We start from the raw sequence: 15,412 nt of genomic DNA, 5'->3' as shown, positions 1-15,412 counted from the left end.
GTCAGATGTGAGCGAGCCTGTTGATTTATCTACATCAGTTCAGTGATTGTTGGTCATACACACTCTTCTCCAGATCAGGAATTCATTTTAATGCCCAAATCCAGTTTCTGAACTTTGCAGACATTTTCATGTTTAAATTTAAATTCCACATACCAAAACACATAAATATATAAAAGAATAAGAGCTAAAGAATTACAAAAGATAAGACGTGCAAATCGTGCTGTGCTGATAGCAAGAATTACAACACAGCAATCACCAGAAAGAACATTAGTTTTACTGAGTCTTCTTAATATTAGAGGTCTGGCTTCAATCCTTTGGACAAAATGAGTGTGTCCAAAGAGATTTTAAGTGTATTTATTACTGCATTAAACAGCACCAGTTCTCATCTATTATACCACTGTTGATATGAATTACTGAGGACTCATCCCTAAGTCTTGAACTAATAATGGCCCACAAAAATTATTGCCAGGAATTTCAATAATTCTTTCAAGGATCAGGCTTTGAAGCCTGAGTAAATTTCTCGATTGAATGAAAAATGAGTATATTTTTAAATAAGCTCTTTAATGGTAAAAGCCTTGTCTATTCATCGAAGACTCAGGCAAATGTAATAATATATAATATAAAATAATATCATATTTTTTGCTCCTCCTGAACTGACTGTTACAAGTTTACCAGTAATCATTTTGTCTTCTTCTCGTTTAATTTCTCTATAGGTAGAAGTTGCCACATTTAAACTAGATTTGGTTTAATTCCCTTTTTAAACATTTAAACATTCACATAAAAACAGAGAGTACAGACTGTCCTGCGGGAAGTAATAAAATCGAAACACAAGGACATTATGTAAACTCCTCGTCTGCTAATTCTGTGTAAAAGCACTTAAAATGTTTCCTCCTGACCTGCTCACAATAACTTTAGCGCATTGGGTCTGTGCACATTTTTACTGCCGTGCAATGAAAACTTACAGGCCTTTTTCTTCGCCTTATATTTTTCAGAGCATTTCTGAATGCTCACAACTTCCGTAGTGCATGTTGACGAAATATTTTGAATATAATGTTGTCATTCATTTGGGATTTTCATGGCATTAACTCTCTTAATCTCATATTAAACATTTACCAAGTGTATAAAATATGACCATGTTCATATTAGAAAACAATTTGGATACAATATGAGCCTTGTGTCATAAAAAGGAGACCTTTTTATAAGATGTTGCTGTTTAGACCAGCCACTTATCCCAAAAAGTGATATGACCCTTCAAAGTTTAGTCAAAAAATTTGCAGAATTAGGAGAAAACATCCAAATTAACAACGCCTGTCTCTATTACTCTATGTCACGGATACTAGGTTTGCAGTGAAACTACAACATATCCAATCCCCAAGTTATCTCCAATGCATCCATTCGAGTATCAAAGTCTATGAATAATAGATAGAAAGCACTTAAAAGCATAGCAGAAGGTGCTTGTATGAGTGGGTGTAAATGAGGCAAGATGTATAAAGTGCTTTGAGTCCTCAGGTAGAGTAAAAAGTGCTGTATAAGAACCAGTTTATTTACTATTTGTTTTTCAGTGCTGGATTTTTGAGATAATGAGGACTCGAAAATGCAGGACTGAACAAGGCAACTTCAAAGTGGCACATCTAAACATACTCCTATATACTGTACTGTATGTAAATAATCATTGTATTTAGATACAATTTTTTAGGGTTCATTAAATTCGCTAAATTTGCTTTAGCCCAGAGAATATGATATATATACTTTCCGAAAGGAATTTTGAAGCGTTAGAGCACAGGCTTTCCACATCACCTCAGTCCATCTCTAATAATGGATGTCCCAAGCAGAATATCTTGGTGGGAAGCACAGAGAAAGGCCAAAATAAATTCACAAAGTTTGGTAACTTACAAATGAATTTGAGCTGATTGCATATCTTCAGAATGATAAAGATCATTTGCTAAATAAGGACCAATCGGGCGTTCGCCCTGCGTGCGGCTGGCAGAAACTGCCCCCAAATACGAACTTTGATGAAAACGTGAAATTCCAATAGCACTGCCTGTTTGGGCCCTATAACTGTTACATAATCCACATTCTACATATTCCACTTGTCAGCCACACATTGCTGGTGAAATCCCTCAATTTACAGACCAGCTCAAGAGAAGTCACCCAATGTGGAATGTCTGTTGAAGCAGCCCTGTTATGTTCTAATTATAGCCTCCTCTTGTTATTCTTAATGTGTTTCACATTTTCACGTCTCTTGCATTTAATCAAGAAGCAGAACATAAGAGGGCCCAAATATGAGACATTCCACAATGACTCAGTAGGCCTTTTTTATTTCTCAGCCCGTAACACTTCTCATGCATTTCCTCCATTGGTTATTCCCTGTATTTATGTTTGGATAAATTACTATCTATGAATGTTTGACTATTTGCTTGTCTGCATATCTACTGATTCACACAGTCACACATACCTCTCAGCATTACCAAAGTGACATCACTGTCCACCACTGAGGAGCTTTTAAGAAGCCCTGAGCCTTTGGGAATCCATATTGCTAGGGGCCAGCATCCTCTGGAAAAACATCTGGGAGAATCTCAACAATAAACCAGTGATTTACATCAATTAGATAATCCCAACAGGACAAATTCTGGGTCAAGCGCCCGCCTGCCCTCCTACGCTCCCTGTCAGGCTCAGGTGAGTAGGATAGTCTGTTGGCAAGTAACGGGTTAGTGTCTGTCTCCCCGCTACACCTCCTTGCCTCATCCCTTCACCCCCCCTTATCTCCTGGGGCTATATATTGGAGGTCGCGACTCGTCTGCATCTTAGGCATCACTCGCAGACATACAAACCCACCCCACTTTGATCGACAGCGAAAAACGAAGACCAGAACATAGAGATGAGGTCCCTGTTGAAGTTTGTGGTGATTCTTTTCTGCGTCGAGAGGGGACAAGGCCACTTGCTGAGATCGCTGATTGGTAAGTGAAGACTCAAGTGACGGTTGGAACCGATGACTTTTCGCTTTGAGAATGTGAAAATTAAAGTAAATATAGTTGTAAGTGGGTTTATCAGTTGTATAAATGACTTTGTCTTTTCCAGATCTGAAACGACAGACAGCGTCTGCACACATTTCTCCAGATGAGGACAAAAGGAGCAGTTTTTCAGCTGTGGAAAACAGCCACATGGAAGCTTCTGGAGTCGGACCATCTTTGAATCCCATCGTACCGATCCCAGTTCGATCACGCCGCTCAGCTCTGGACTCCCAGTGCGGCCTCCACTCCATCCTGCTGCAGGTTCGGGACCTGGGGCTGGGCTACGACTCAGATGAGACTATTTTATTCAAGTATTGCAGCGGCACGTGTCCCCGTGTACGCTCCAACCACGACCTCACCCTCACCAACCTGCTGCTCACTGGACTTCTCCCCAGCCCAGTGCTCGGGGAGCTGTGGCACAATGCACCGTGCTGCAGGCCCACCCACCACGAGGACGTGGCCTTTCTTGATAACTCGCACCGATGGCACAAGGTGGAAAAGCTGTCAGCTGCCGGCTGCAGCTGCGTGGGCTAGATGGCTGAGAGTAAACGGGTACTGTAAAAGGGGGACATGAACTTGGCGAACATTCTCTTGTAATGTCTGTAAATGAATGAACTTTTGTTCTTTCGTGGTGTGCAGTTAATGAAGCGGAAATCAGTTCTTATGAAATGAGAAACTCAATAAGCTGAAAATAAGCTGTTTTCTTTATGACTTCTGGGTGAAAATATCAAAACTACTTGGCTGCCTTAAATGTTTGATTGCAGTTGCTGTTCTCATTGACTCAGTTTTAATGGCATGTCCGCTAATAATATGTGTTTATGGGGCATTAGAAGTTATCTGTTCAAAAGTGCATTGATTGTTTTTTGTCTTTTAATGAAAGCTTTACTATTTTATTATTGCTAACTGATTTTTGTTGTAAATATTTTCTGATCTAAAAGGGTAAACTAAGCTTAAGTGTCAACGCAATTCTTCAACAACAACTTGACCATTTTGTAAATACACTCATATGTATTTATTTAAACTCTTTGGTGCGATGTTGGGGTTGAATAACAGAACTGACATGTACAAAGCTGCGTAGACACGCCCAGTGGTTCGACAATCACTGCGAATTGCAGTGGACAGTTTTTTGTATGTAAGATAAAATGTATGTATGTAAGATAAGTTATTTATTTATTTGATACTTTTTTGTCATTCTCATTATATTTATTTTACAATTACAAATTACATTGCAAATCTACGATGTCCACAATCTCTGATAAAAATAAACTCTTGCTGACCACATCTGTATTTATGGGAGTTTTCTTAGTTGAAAAAGACACATGCAGTAAATGCGTTGGTGTAATTTACACAATGTTTATTATTGAAGGATTTTATATATAAAAAAAAGAATGGCACAAATACAAAAATCACTCATTTTGCAAGCTTGTCTGTTTAACTTGTGGATTTGAAGTGGATTCACAATCACAATGTTTATGTCTGTGAACCAAAGCCAAGTATTTTTCTTTCTTTACTTTTTGCCTCTATATGATTTGGCTGGTTTGTTAAGGATTCACTTGTCTTCTCGTCAGACTGATTACAAATTAAGAATTTAGTTTACTGATGTAACTCAGCTTCAAACAAAAACAACTCTAATACTTGGAACTTTTTAAGAATTAAACAGTTTCTTGTTAAGATTTTATTCAAGCTGAACCTTTTTCACTTTATTTTTGAGTGGAAAACAGAAATAAAATTAAATGGAGGAACATTTCTATTTAGCTCTGATAAAAAGCTTGGTTTCTCAGGCATGTCCATTATCACTGGGTGCACACCTAATCCCATTTGATTAGTATGCCAGAGAACAGGTTCTCCTGGTAAGACTCACATAACAAACACTATAGTGATAACTCCAGCACCAAACCCAGTGTTTCCAGGCACAACATCTGGCTGTGGGAGGAACAGGTTTGTGCGCTTCTCTAAGGTCCGTAAGATAGACTGTATGTACAGACAGCAGGTTCTTGTTTTCACCCTCTACGTGGCTATCACATCCTCCTCCATCTCCTCTTGCTCTGCGCCCCACACTTGGACACGCCCCTCCATAGCTGTGAGGAGACGGGTCTCTGTAGGGTGGAAGGACAGGGACTGGACAACTGCTTTCCCCACCGGCAGCTTCAACGACAAAGACCCCTGAAAGTAAAACAAGCAAAAATGTTAGTTTGGATGCTAGACTGTATGCTTTTAGTAAAGAATTTTTGTGTGGGTTTAACAAATACTACTAATACTATACTGACAAATAACCTCCACTATTCATTATTTTGTCACAAAAATCACACAGGTTCTACATGATAATGATCTGCTGGGGGTTTGCACTGAGAACGCTCTATTTCCACCCACTGTGGTTCTGACTAACTCTTGCATTTCACCTATTATTTGAACAAGACATGCAATGTTTTTCATGTATTAGACGTTTCTGAAGACGACATTTTCAGACCATTGGTTGCCATCATTTTCTGTGAAAATCCAAAAAATGTGTTTCTTATTCAGTACTTCAGTGCTTCAATCCATCCCTGTGCTCTCATTTCCAAAAGTGGGCAACATTTTGGTGGCAATCAGATTAGCAAATTAGCTGAGATTAGCCAGCCTGCTGCTAAATTTATAATCCTAAAATATATCTGCATTAGCAGTAAGGCTAAAATAAGACACTTGAATGACCAAGTGGGAACTTAACCATCAGTGGAAATGCACAGTCAGGATTAGCAAGGCTAGTTGTGCATATTAAATCTACCTCTACGCAGTCTTTTTCCAGTAAAAAGTTAGCATACCAGCTAAAAAATATTGTTTTTGAGCCTTTAAACTCACAGAGCTGATCTGGTAACTTAGCGGGCTATTTTGAAATTCAATTCATCAGCTAATGCTACAAGCTAACTATCACTAGATTTGTGTAGCAAAGCTAGTTTACACTCTGTATCTTGCCTGCTTAAGATATCATTTATAAAATGATACATGTGTCTGGAAATGCTACTTGATTATCTTCCCTGGTTACTACACCTAACTGTGATACTAACAAATGATTACAGATGTAAAACCACATTGATGCAAAAGTGACTGACAGAATGCAGATGTTGTTCACTTCATTTAATAACAGTTGTTTTCTGCAGAGGCCCTTTAAGTACCCTTTGAAAATCAAATTCATAGTTACCTCCACCAGGTCCCAGCAGTAAACGTGTCCGTCCTCTGAGCAGCTCAGGACGTGGGTGTCTTTACTGGACAGGCAGCAATCCAATTTGTAGCCCTTCATCTTGTGTCCGGTATACCTATAAAAACAAGTACATGATAAAAACACGAGGTAAAAAACCTATTTACATCAGTAAACCGTACCATTTAGAATCTTGTAATGATTCACTATAATTTAACTGCGCTCTGTGGGAAATTTCATTTTATGTCATTTGGACCTGAGGTTATGTTAAATGTTGAGGTATCTCGAGTGATGTCATTCGGACATTACTCAAGAGCACAACCAACGGTCGCGAGGGACAAATGTATGTTCTCTGACAAGCTGATGGGTGGTTGCTGGCTGCTGCTGAGCGAAACTTGTTGCAAAGAAAATATTGCAACCAGTCAGCTTGTCAGGGAACAAGTTTTCAGATTTCAGTTAGTAACAAAAAGGTAACAAAAAAACAATACTTCTTGTATTGCTTTTACTTTATGAAGCCATAGTGGCAGCACATCACACTGTAAGTGAAAACAATCAGCACTCACTCTCCCAGCATTTCACCGGTGCTCTTGTCTAGAAGTCTGAGTGTTGAATCCAAGCTGGAGCTCAGGGTGCACTGACCATCTTGACTGAAACACACACAGGTAATAGGACCTGGAACGCAAGGACAAAAACACTTCAGTGGTTTTATATTTTCAGTGAAACTGTTTTGCTACAAAAATCAGTATATAACAGTAATATCTGCTGAGATTAAACTTTAGAGTTAGATTACTAACTGCTGATGAAGTCAACATGTAGCTGTCCCATTCTCAGGTCGTAGCGCCTCACTCTGCCGTCCACCGACCTAAAACACAAGATCATTATTATTATAAGCTGCCATAGCAAAAATGAACAAAACAGTTGAATAAACTAATCAAATCTGTTTTTAAATTGTGAAACTTTTAACATGCAGGTTGTTTTTTTTTTTTCAACTATGTCTGAAGTGCTAACCCGGTGAGCAGCTCGTGTTGTGCCACCTTGAGGCTGCTGATGCTGTCCCGAGCTTCGTCTAGAACCTGGATTGGCTCATATCTTCTGGATCTGGTGTCCCAGCACCGAACCGTCCCGTCTATGGACCCTGAATGACGAGAATACATAAAAATGAAATGCAGTAAATACAAATGTAATAGTTTACACATTTGCTAAGCAAATACGAGAAATACTAAAAATAGTTCCATTAAAGCATGGAAACTTTGAGAATTTACAGATAACTGACTTTGACATAAAGCAGACACCGGTTAAAACATCCACATTCCATAAATAATTTAATGTCATTATGACTCACCAGACAATATGACTGTTGCCTCCTCATTAAACTGCACGCAGTTAACTTTCTGCAAAGGAAAATTTGAAAAGGAGACAGACAGTAAAAATATTACATAAAACAAGTACACAGGCACAAACAACAGTGCAGCCGCCATGAAAACATGCAGATGTTTTTCAAATGAAATACCACGATGCCCAAAGTGAAACAGAGCTAAAAAGAGAAGGACCCACCCCGGCATGACCCCTGAGTTTGCGTGTGACCTGGCCAGTGGCAACGTCCCACAGAATCACCGTCTTATCTGAGCTACATGAGCAAATCTGGCTGTTGTCGTAGGACCTGTGCAAAGAGCCAACGAGAAAAGGTCATTCATTTATATTACTTCTGATCCTATATTCCTGAGACTAAAACCCTGTGGACAACCCCATGGTAATTCTCTCACCCATCTGCATCCAAAACCTCATATCCATGACCACTGTACGTCTTCAACAAGGTGCCTCGGCTCGTACTCCACAGTTTTAAAGACTTGTCACTGCCACAAGACAGCAGGTAGTTCCCATCAACTTAAAAGACATGGCACAGAGACAAGCTGATATAAGTGGATAACTCAGAACTGAGGAATAGAGCTTACATACTTTGAACTAATGAAATAAAGAACATATTCTATTGAGTTGACCTGAACTTGTAATATTTTATTATGCATATATACATTACAACCAGATTTAGCAATTCAGTCTGTTCAGTCTGTTCAGCCAGCAGGTGAACAGACTCAATTTGAGGATAATTTTTTGGGGGGGCTTTTTCTTACTGTTGAAGCGAACAGCCCTGACAGCTCCTTGCTGACAGTCTATGGTCCTGAGAAGATGTTGAGGAAGTTGAGGAGCCTGAGGTCTGGGCTGAGGAAATGCCATCACTTAACCTCTGTTTAAAACACACATACACACAAACATTTTAGCTACCCACATTAACATCTCCTTCTAAAATGAAAGTCAGAAGCAAGACAGAATACATGTGTATGAATGGGAGAGAGGCGGGTGATATGGTGATGATGCAAAGAGTAGTAGTAGCACTGCAACACTGGGGGAGATTAGAATTAGATTAGATCAGAGAGACAGCTCAGGTCTAGCAGTTTGGAGACAAAGTCAAAGAGCCAAAGCTAAGGTGGTTTAGACCATAGTATTGAACAAAGGATGTGGAGGTGCCACATGTGAGGGAAAAGACGAAGACCACAGAGAAGACAAACTGATGATATGAAGGACATGCTGTGGCGATCCCAAACTGTTAAATTCTTCTGAAAGTAGTAGTCTGCTGTAGATTTAAGACAAGAGGTTTACACGGCTACAAAAATTTAAGCTAGTTACGAGTATGATATTACGGAGTATATGATATTCATACAGAAAGGACAGTTTTTTTTATTAGTTTTCACAAAAGCACTACATACCAACATAAGTATTTAAGCTATTTAAGTTACGTCACGGATACATTTTGGCAATTTCTCCTTATTCCATGAATGACTTAAAAGACCTCTTGACTAAAAGCAGTCAGTTTTATTTACTTCTATGTAACTTATTTCGTTCACTTACTTTTACTAAGACACAGTTTCAGGGACGTGTCATGTTTGCATTCTTGATTAAAAGCAACGTTTCTGCTCAGTTTGTAGCTACAACCGGCTCCTTTAAATCATTTCTTCCATGTTTGTAGCACAGACACGCAATGCATCATGGGAACACTTATTCCCGTCAAAATAAAAGCTCAAATAGCATTTACCGCTTTAATATTGGCCTATGGATTGAGTTAAGCTTTTATTGTTAAATACACCGGAAACGACTCTCTCTGTCGACGCTTTTCCTGAAGTGGCTGGTCAGCTGTCTGTCGGTTTTCGGTTTTTAAACTTATTTTCATTTGCTTACTGTAGGAAGACCTTGAAACATACTATGTCATCCAACAATATGGCAGACCCGAGGAGGCAAAATAAAATCTTAAGGTGGGCGTTTAAATCAGTAAACAAATTTCTACGTTATAGAATAGAGCTAACAGCTAGCTAACCTATATCATTTATAATGAGTGAAGCCTGAAAGGATTAACTGGGCGAATTAGCTGTAGGACTTACTATATACTGCTCTTGGTTGTTTAATTTTTTCCATTACACAAAATCGTCGTGACTAACCCAACCTGTTCCCATTTTGGTTTAACCGTTATTTACCATTGTGATTGTCAATGGGTCTCTTTTGAGTTAGCTGTCAGTCAGTAGCAGTTTTCATAAAGATGTACAATGGTTAACTAAGAAGTTGTTGTAGGGAAAATGATAACAGCTGCAAATCAAAAACAACCAGTACCAATAAATTAGGCAATAACTTGTAAAATGTGTGTTTATTTATATAAACTTAAGACCAGAGATTTTAACAGTGACCAAGAAACAGTAAGTTTCCCTTTTAGTTGTCTTTGGTTAAAATACGTTTGTGTTGTGACAGGTACAAACCTCCCAGCACAGAGACCAACCCGACACTGGAGGACCCCACACCTGACTACATGAACCTGCTCGGCATGATCTTCAGCATGTGTGGACTTATGCTCAAGGTGACCTACACACACACAGCCCTCCTCACACCAAAACTCTGACTTCCATCTCCTTTGTTCTCTGCATGTTTGTGTGTCCACATAAACATGTGTTGCCCAGGAAGGATAGACCTTAGTCTCATTCATTCCATTTAGAAGATTAAAGGTAAACCTGCCTTTTTAGATGAAAGGATGAACAGCAGCTATTGACGTGACCACAAAGGACACGATGAGTGGGGGGGGAAAAAAGACGATGGAGCTGAAGTCATTCATTCAAGGTCCAAGGAGAACATTTTTATAACTGACTTTCTTTCGATCACCAACGGGCCATTTTTACTCATTTTTGATTCAAGTCAAAAATTTTAGAAAGAGCATCTTAAATTTTAGGCAAATGCTGGGAATTATTGCATTTGGTGTTTTAAAGATGGTGTACAAACAGTGGCAACACCTAAAAATGTACTCTCTTGCTGTTTTCACATTTGCACTTAAGCTCTGAACCTTTGTACACATTACTCAAAGGATCCCCTGTGTGAGAATGCAGCTTTCTGAATCAGTTGGAGCAGGCATTAAACACACTTTACTCTCTTCCAGCTCCTCAGTATATAAAACCTGTGGTCTTATTTTGAGCCCATGTGATTCATGTTCTTTCTGTTCCATTCTCTACTCAATACTGTAACTAAGGATTTAGTGATTTAGAGGCTTGTTTGAAAACAGATTTCAGGACCACCCTTGGCTTCAGACTAGATTTTTCCTGGAATGCTCTTATCCTGTTTGGACCTCTGTCCAAATGGGATAACAGATGCTCAACACAGCATAACCCCCACACGGGTTATGCTGTGTTAAGCATCTCTGTATGCTTTCTGTGATACGAGCACTTCCAGACCACATAATTGTTCCTCATGTACTTCATGTACCAGTTAAGAGCAATTTAGGAGTTGTGCTGTTAGATGCCCCTCTATTTCTTTAGCAGATTTCAGCCTTGCAACTTTTTCACCTTTTTTTAAAAAGGTGAAAAAGCTAATAAGCTCGTCAGAACATAAACACAGTCTAAAGCTGACTCATGTGTTTGTGTTTCAGCTTAAGTGGTGCGCATGGATTGCAGTCTACTGCTCGTTCATCAGCTTTGCAAACTCCCGAAGCTCAGAAGACACCAAACAGATGATGAGCAGCTTCATGTGAGTGTACCATCCCATCTGTGGATGCACTATAAACATACTACGCAATGCATGTGTGGCAGTCCTTTGTATATTGTTTAATATTTATCGATGTTGAAGGCATTTGATATAAAATTAACATTTTTTGGCTCGAACTGGAACAAACTTAAACTATTTTTGTTAGTTCTTAGTTATAATGGCAAGTAAAATGAAAAAATGTTTAGATTATAGGAGAGGATTTTGTATTTTTGAAATTGGAGTTTAGACCTATTGTCTTTCTGCAACTGCAAGTCCAGACAAGCCAGCTTTAATGTCCAAAAGCTTTTAAATGTGTGACCCCTCTAGGAGGTATGTTTGCCTATAAAAGAGCACTACAGTAGGGCACCTGTCCAGGCTTCACAGACAGATTTGCAATGAGGAAAACCTTGTCCATTGTCTGAATGACGTCGTATTAAAAATGAACCTAATGCACTCAAAGATTAGTAATGCAAAACGTTTGGCTCGGCAAATAATGTCGGACGACGAGTTAAAGGCACCAGCCTTGTGTGTGTAGAAGCTGGTTCAAGGCCAAATTTAGGACACTGGTATCCCTGTGTTATTAAACAACGGCAAGTGGCTATGCAGGATAAATGGACAGTGGAGAGCAAATATGACATTGAGGTTATCAGATGAAAATGGTCCCACGTTTGTGGGTGAATTTACGCCATAGAAGCTTCAAAAGGTTCAGGCACAAATTCTACTCTTAGCTGTGCTCAACTGCAGTATTTCATAATACCCAAAGTATTCAGCAAAATAATACAATTAAAAGCAACAAGGAGTGTGTTTTTGTTTTGTAAGCAGTGTAACAATGAGTCATTTTAAAGAGCTCCCCTTTGCAGAAAAAGGTGCTACAAAGCAAAATTTTAACATGCCTTTAAAAACCCAAATTTCACAGTTTTCATGATGGTTTGAGCCCATTTTCTGTGCTGTCTTCAGGCTGTCCATCTCAGCAGTTGTGATGTCCTACCTCCAGAACCCACAGCCAATGTCACCGCCATGGTAACCAAGGGCCAATCTCAGGAGAGAGCAGAAGTTAATTGTGGATGCAGGAGTGGGTGACGGCACATCTGACTGAATCCCCCGGCCATCTATGAGCATAAACAGAGACGAAGAAGAGCATAATGTAATAGAGAGAAAACAGACGAGCAGGAGAGGTAGACAGCAAGGACAGCTCTACGTCAAGATAGAAAGATAAAATATCTTGGACTTCTGTTATATCTTGGGTTGGTAAATATCTTGGTTTCTCTGTTTTTTCTGTTTATAACCTTTTCTAAGTCTTTTGCTTGTTCATGAACTGATGTTGTCAATAAAGTTGTACGGTTTTAAAAGGATCTGCTGGCTTTTATTACTCTGGAGGAAAAGTGTTAAGGATTTGCTTATATGACATTTAAATTGTTTACTTGGCCTTAAATAAATATTTTAACATACATCTCATTTTTGTGACACTCGGGTACATTTGACAGGTCACAAAATAAATAACAGACTTTGACACCTCCTATCAAGTTAATCTCTCCCCTATTTACAGTTTGGTTTATTCCACAAAGCTTCACCATCATAGTGAATTACACTAAGTCCTACTGAATCCTCCTGCGAATACTTGGATGTTACTGTATGTCAGTGTTTTGATGCGTGCTTAATTAACCAGGTATGCAAATCCCAGAAAGTTAATTCTGTACATTTGGATGTAGAGTTTCCAGTGGGAGATACAAACGCTTCACCCAAAACTAAATCTGTCTGAACAGAGTCAACATTCTTGGATCTGCATGTCTCTCACCCTTTCCACAACTGCTGACCGCATCTGCTTTAAACTTGTCAGGTACACAAGTGTTTGTTTGCATGCCTTTCTGAACTCTCAGCCCTCTTAACCAAAAGTCTAACCATCATCAATAAGTTCTAAAACCCATCCTTAAGCTGTTGTTGGTCCCCAGATACTTCAAGGAATCCACCATCACTCCTGTCCCCAAGAAACCGGTGGATTCATGTCTTAAGGACTACCATCCTGCACCAGACAACACGAAGAACATGTCTGCTCTTCCATCCCTGACATGTTGGACCCTCTTCAATTTGCCTTACCAAAAGAACAGACCCATCAACGATGCCATCATGCTGGCAATATACACTGTGCTCACTCATCTGATCAAGGGGAATACGTATATAAGAATGCTCTTCACTGATTACAGCTCTGCATTCATCACCATCATTGCTCTGAAATTGCTTCCAAACATCAGAGGCGTTAAGGTTGAAAGGGTCAGCAACTTCAAGTTCCTTGACATGAACACTACCAGGGGTCTCTCCTGGAACCTTTACAGACACTGTGGTCAGAAAGGCATGTCGTTGTTTAAACTTACTAAGGAGGCTTAGGAAGTTTGGGATGAACCCCCAATATTTCCTCAACCTTCTACAGGAGCACTATCGAGAGCCTGTTGAAGGCCTGTGTGACAGGTTGTTATGGGAGTTGATTTGCCAACAGTCAGAAATCACTACAGAGTGGTGCAGGTGGCAGACAACATCACTGGCAAGTGATGTAGCCATTACGGGCATTTATCTCCAGCCGAGTGTGCGTGAAGCCCACAGCATTATCAAGTATCATAGTCACCCACCTTTTTACATTTTATTTTTCTATGCTTTTTTCATGGTTTTTAAACTTACATTGCTATTTATCTGGTGACATTTTTAGATGCTGAGTGACTTGTTTTGTCTTGTCATACACATTTCATTATAATGTTGACCCAATGTTAACTTACATAGGACAAATAAAAATGAAACTGAACTGCAACTGAAAATATTAAGGTAGATTACTACATTTTAGCACTCATACAATTATATTAAAAACTGGAATTCATGGAACAGTTATATTCCTCCCACCAGCAAATGCATTTGCACCCAAGTCTTATGTAATATACACGTACAGACGTGTGTGACCAAAGAAATATGCTCACGATCGCACCTTCTCTTTATGAGGTATGGTGTTGAACAATTACCAAAAAATGTGGTAATGGTATTAAGGCTGCATTCATTTTTTTAATTATTGCCAAAAATATCTTTTCTGAAGGTGGTAAAAGTGATCTTGATTTTTGAACTATTGGACCATAAAATTCTAATCAGTCCTTCATAAACTGGAAAAAAACTCCCCCGAGCCTCTCAAGACCTATCACATTACTATTAATAAGGCAGACAACCCAAAGGTATTCTCCTGCATATATATATATATATATATATATATATATATATATATATGCAGGAGAATATATATGTGTTCGTTTGTTACCTTGTTTATGTTCTTGACAGCATTTGCTTCCATGTCATTCTATCTGTAAATTTCATAGCTTGAAATCTTTTGAAGGAATTCTGATCAAGCTTTGTAGGGCTGTGGAGTCAGGTCATGTTAACAATTCATTACAATTTTGATGATTTATTGGTCAAAAATGGACAAACAGCCTTATAATTCAGAATGTAGATTCTTGTGTGGTAAAATATATAAATATAAAAGTACCATATAAAGATTTAAAATATCATGTCACAACTGACCTTTGACCTCTCCATCTATGTCAGTAGATTTATCTGAATCTCAAACTGATAATAATGCTATATAGAGCTGTTTAACACTATGTTTCTTACTGACATTGTTTGTACTGACAACATTTATGCATATACGGAATGATATATGGAGATTCTAAATATCACATTACAGTTTGTATCTAAATATCATGTCAGATTTGACTTCTGATCTCACTTTTACATTTCACATCTGCCTTTCTTTCAAGTTGACCCCAAAATGTGTTACATCTTTAAAAAAGTATTTCCTAGTTAGTTAGAAATATACTTAAGTACCATTAAATAATAAGCCCAAGTTATTCATGTCCACTTCTTTACAAATCAGTACCTTTTATCCATTACCCACTGCTACATAATGATTGTATATTTGAAGTAAACATCATTTACTGCACTATAAACTTGTTAAATAAGGTTTTAAAAGAGTAAAGATACTTATACTTAAATGCTGTCCCGAGAGTGAGCTGCCTTGGTCGAGGTTTGCACCATCTGTGTGCTTCTTGTTCAACTCAGTTTTCTTCCTCTGGTGATCCACAAATCTCCTACATTAACTCTACTCTCCACAGTTTAGAAGCACTAGTTAAAACAGTCCACAGCTTATAAAGAT

The 15,412-nt window shown here is 38.7% G+C and overlaps 2 protein-coding genes across 2 annotated transcripts; one reads left to right on the top strand and one right to left on the bottom strand.

The window, feature by feature from the left end:
• Positions 1–4,344: 4,344 nt before the first annotated feature.
• Positions 4,345–9,213, bottom strand: wdr83 (WD repeat domain containing 83). The gene is made up of 10 exons (XM_040045255.1): positions 9,088–9,213; positions 8,313–8,425; positions 7,947–8,067; positions 7,738–7,843; positions 7,526–7,574; positions 7,192–7,318; positions 6,978–7,045; positions 6,747–6,855; positions 6,187–6,301; positions 4,345–5,174 (listed from the first exon to the last, which is right to left on the bottom strand). The coding sequence occupies exons 2-10, from the start codon at positions 8,413–8,415 to the stop codon at positions 5,019–5,021; spliced, it is 954 nt and encodes a 317-aa protein (XP_039901189.1). The 5' UTR covers positions 8,416–8,425; positions 9,088–9,213; the 3' UTR covers positions 4,345–5,018.
• A 106-nt stretch (positions 9,214–9,319) lies between these two features.
• Positions 9,320–12,584, top strand: wdr83os (WD repeat domain 83 opposite strand). The gene is made up of 4 exons (XM_040045256.1): positions 9,320–9,488; positions 9,976–10,081; positions 11,138–11,235; positions 12,190–12,584. Exons 1-4 carry the CDS (start codon positions 9,439–9,441, stop codon positions 12,254–12,256), a joined length of 321 nt encoding a protein of 106 aa, XP_039901190.1. The 5' UTR covers positions 9,320–9,438; the 3' UTR covers positions 12,257–12,584.
• Positions 12,585–15,412: the final 2,828 nt, after the last annotated feature.

Source organism: Simochromis diagramma, unplaced genomic scaffold (genome assembly GCF_900408965.1).
Source record: "Simochromis diagramma unplaced genomic scaffold, fSimDia1.1 OVJJ01000610.1, whole genome shotgun sequence".
Taxonomy (NCBI): domain Eukaryota; kingdom Metazoa; phylum Chordata; class Actinopteri; order Cichliformes; family Cichlidae; genus Simochromis; species Simochromis diagramma.
The sequence above is the reverse complement of the archived record's forward strand: the minus strand, read 5'-3'. Positions and strand labels throughout refer to the sequence as shown.

Bases quoted from the DNA above. Each gene is read 5' to 3' on its own strand.
- wdr83os (XM_040045256.1), top strand. From the start codon at position 9,439: ATGTCATCCAACAATATGGCAGACCCGAGGAGGCAAAATAAAATCTTA. The intron at 10,082-11,137 runs GTGACCTACACA...TTTGTGTTTCAG, and splicing joins TGTGTGGACTTATGCTCAAG to CTTAAGTGGTGCGCATGGAT. The intron at 11,236-12,189 runs GTGAGTGTACCA...TGCTGTCTTCAG, and splicing joins CAGATGATGAGCAGCTTCAT to GCTGTCCATCTCAGCAGTTG.
- wdr83 (XM_040045255.1), bottom strand. From the start codon at position 8,415: ATGGCATTTCCTCAGCCCAGACCTCAGGCTCCTCAACTTCCTCAACAT. The intron at 7,575-7,737 runs GTGGGTCCTTCT...TTTCCTTTGCAG, and splicing joins AACTCAGGGGTCATGCCGGG to AAAGTTAACTGCGTGCAGTT. The intron at 6,302-6,746 runs GTGAGTGCTGAT...TTGTTTTTATAG, and splicing joins ACCGGTGAAATGCTGGGAGA to GTATACCGGACACAAGATGA.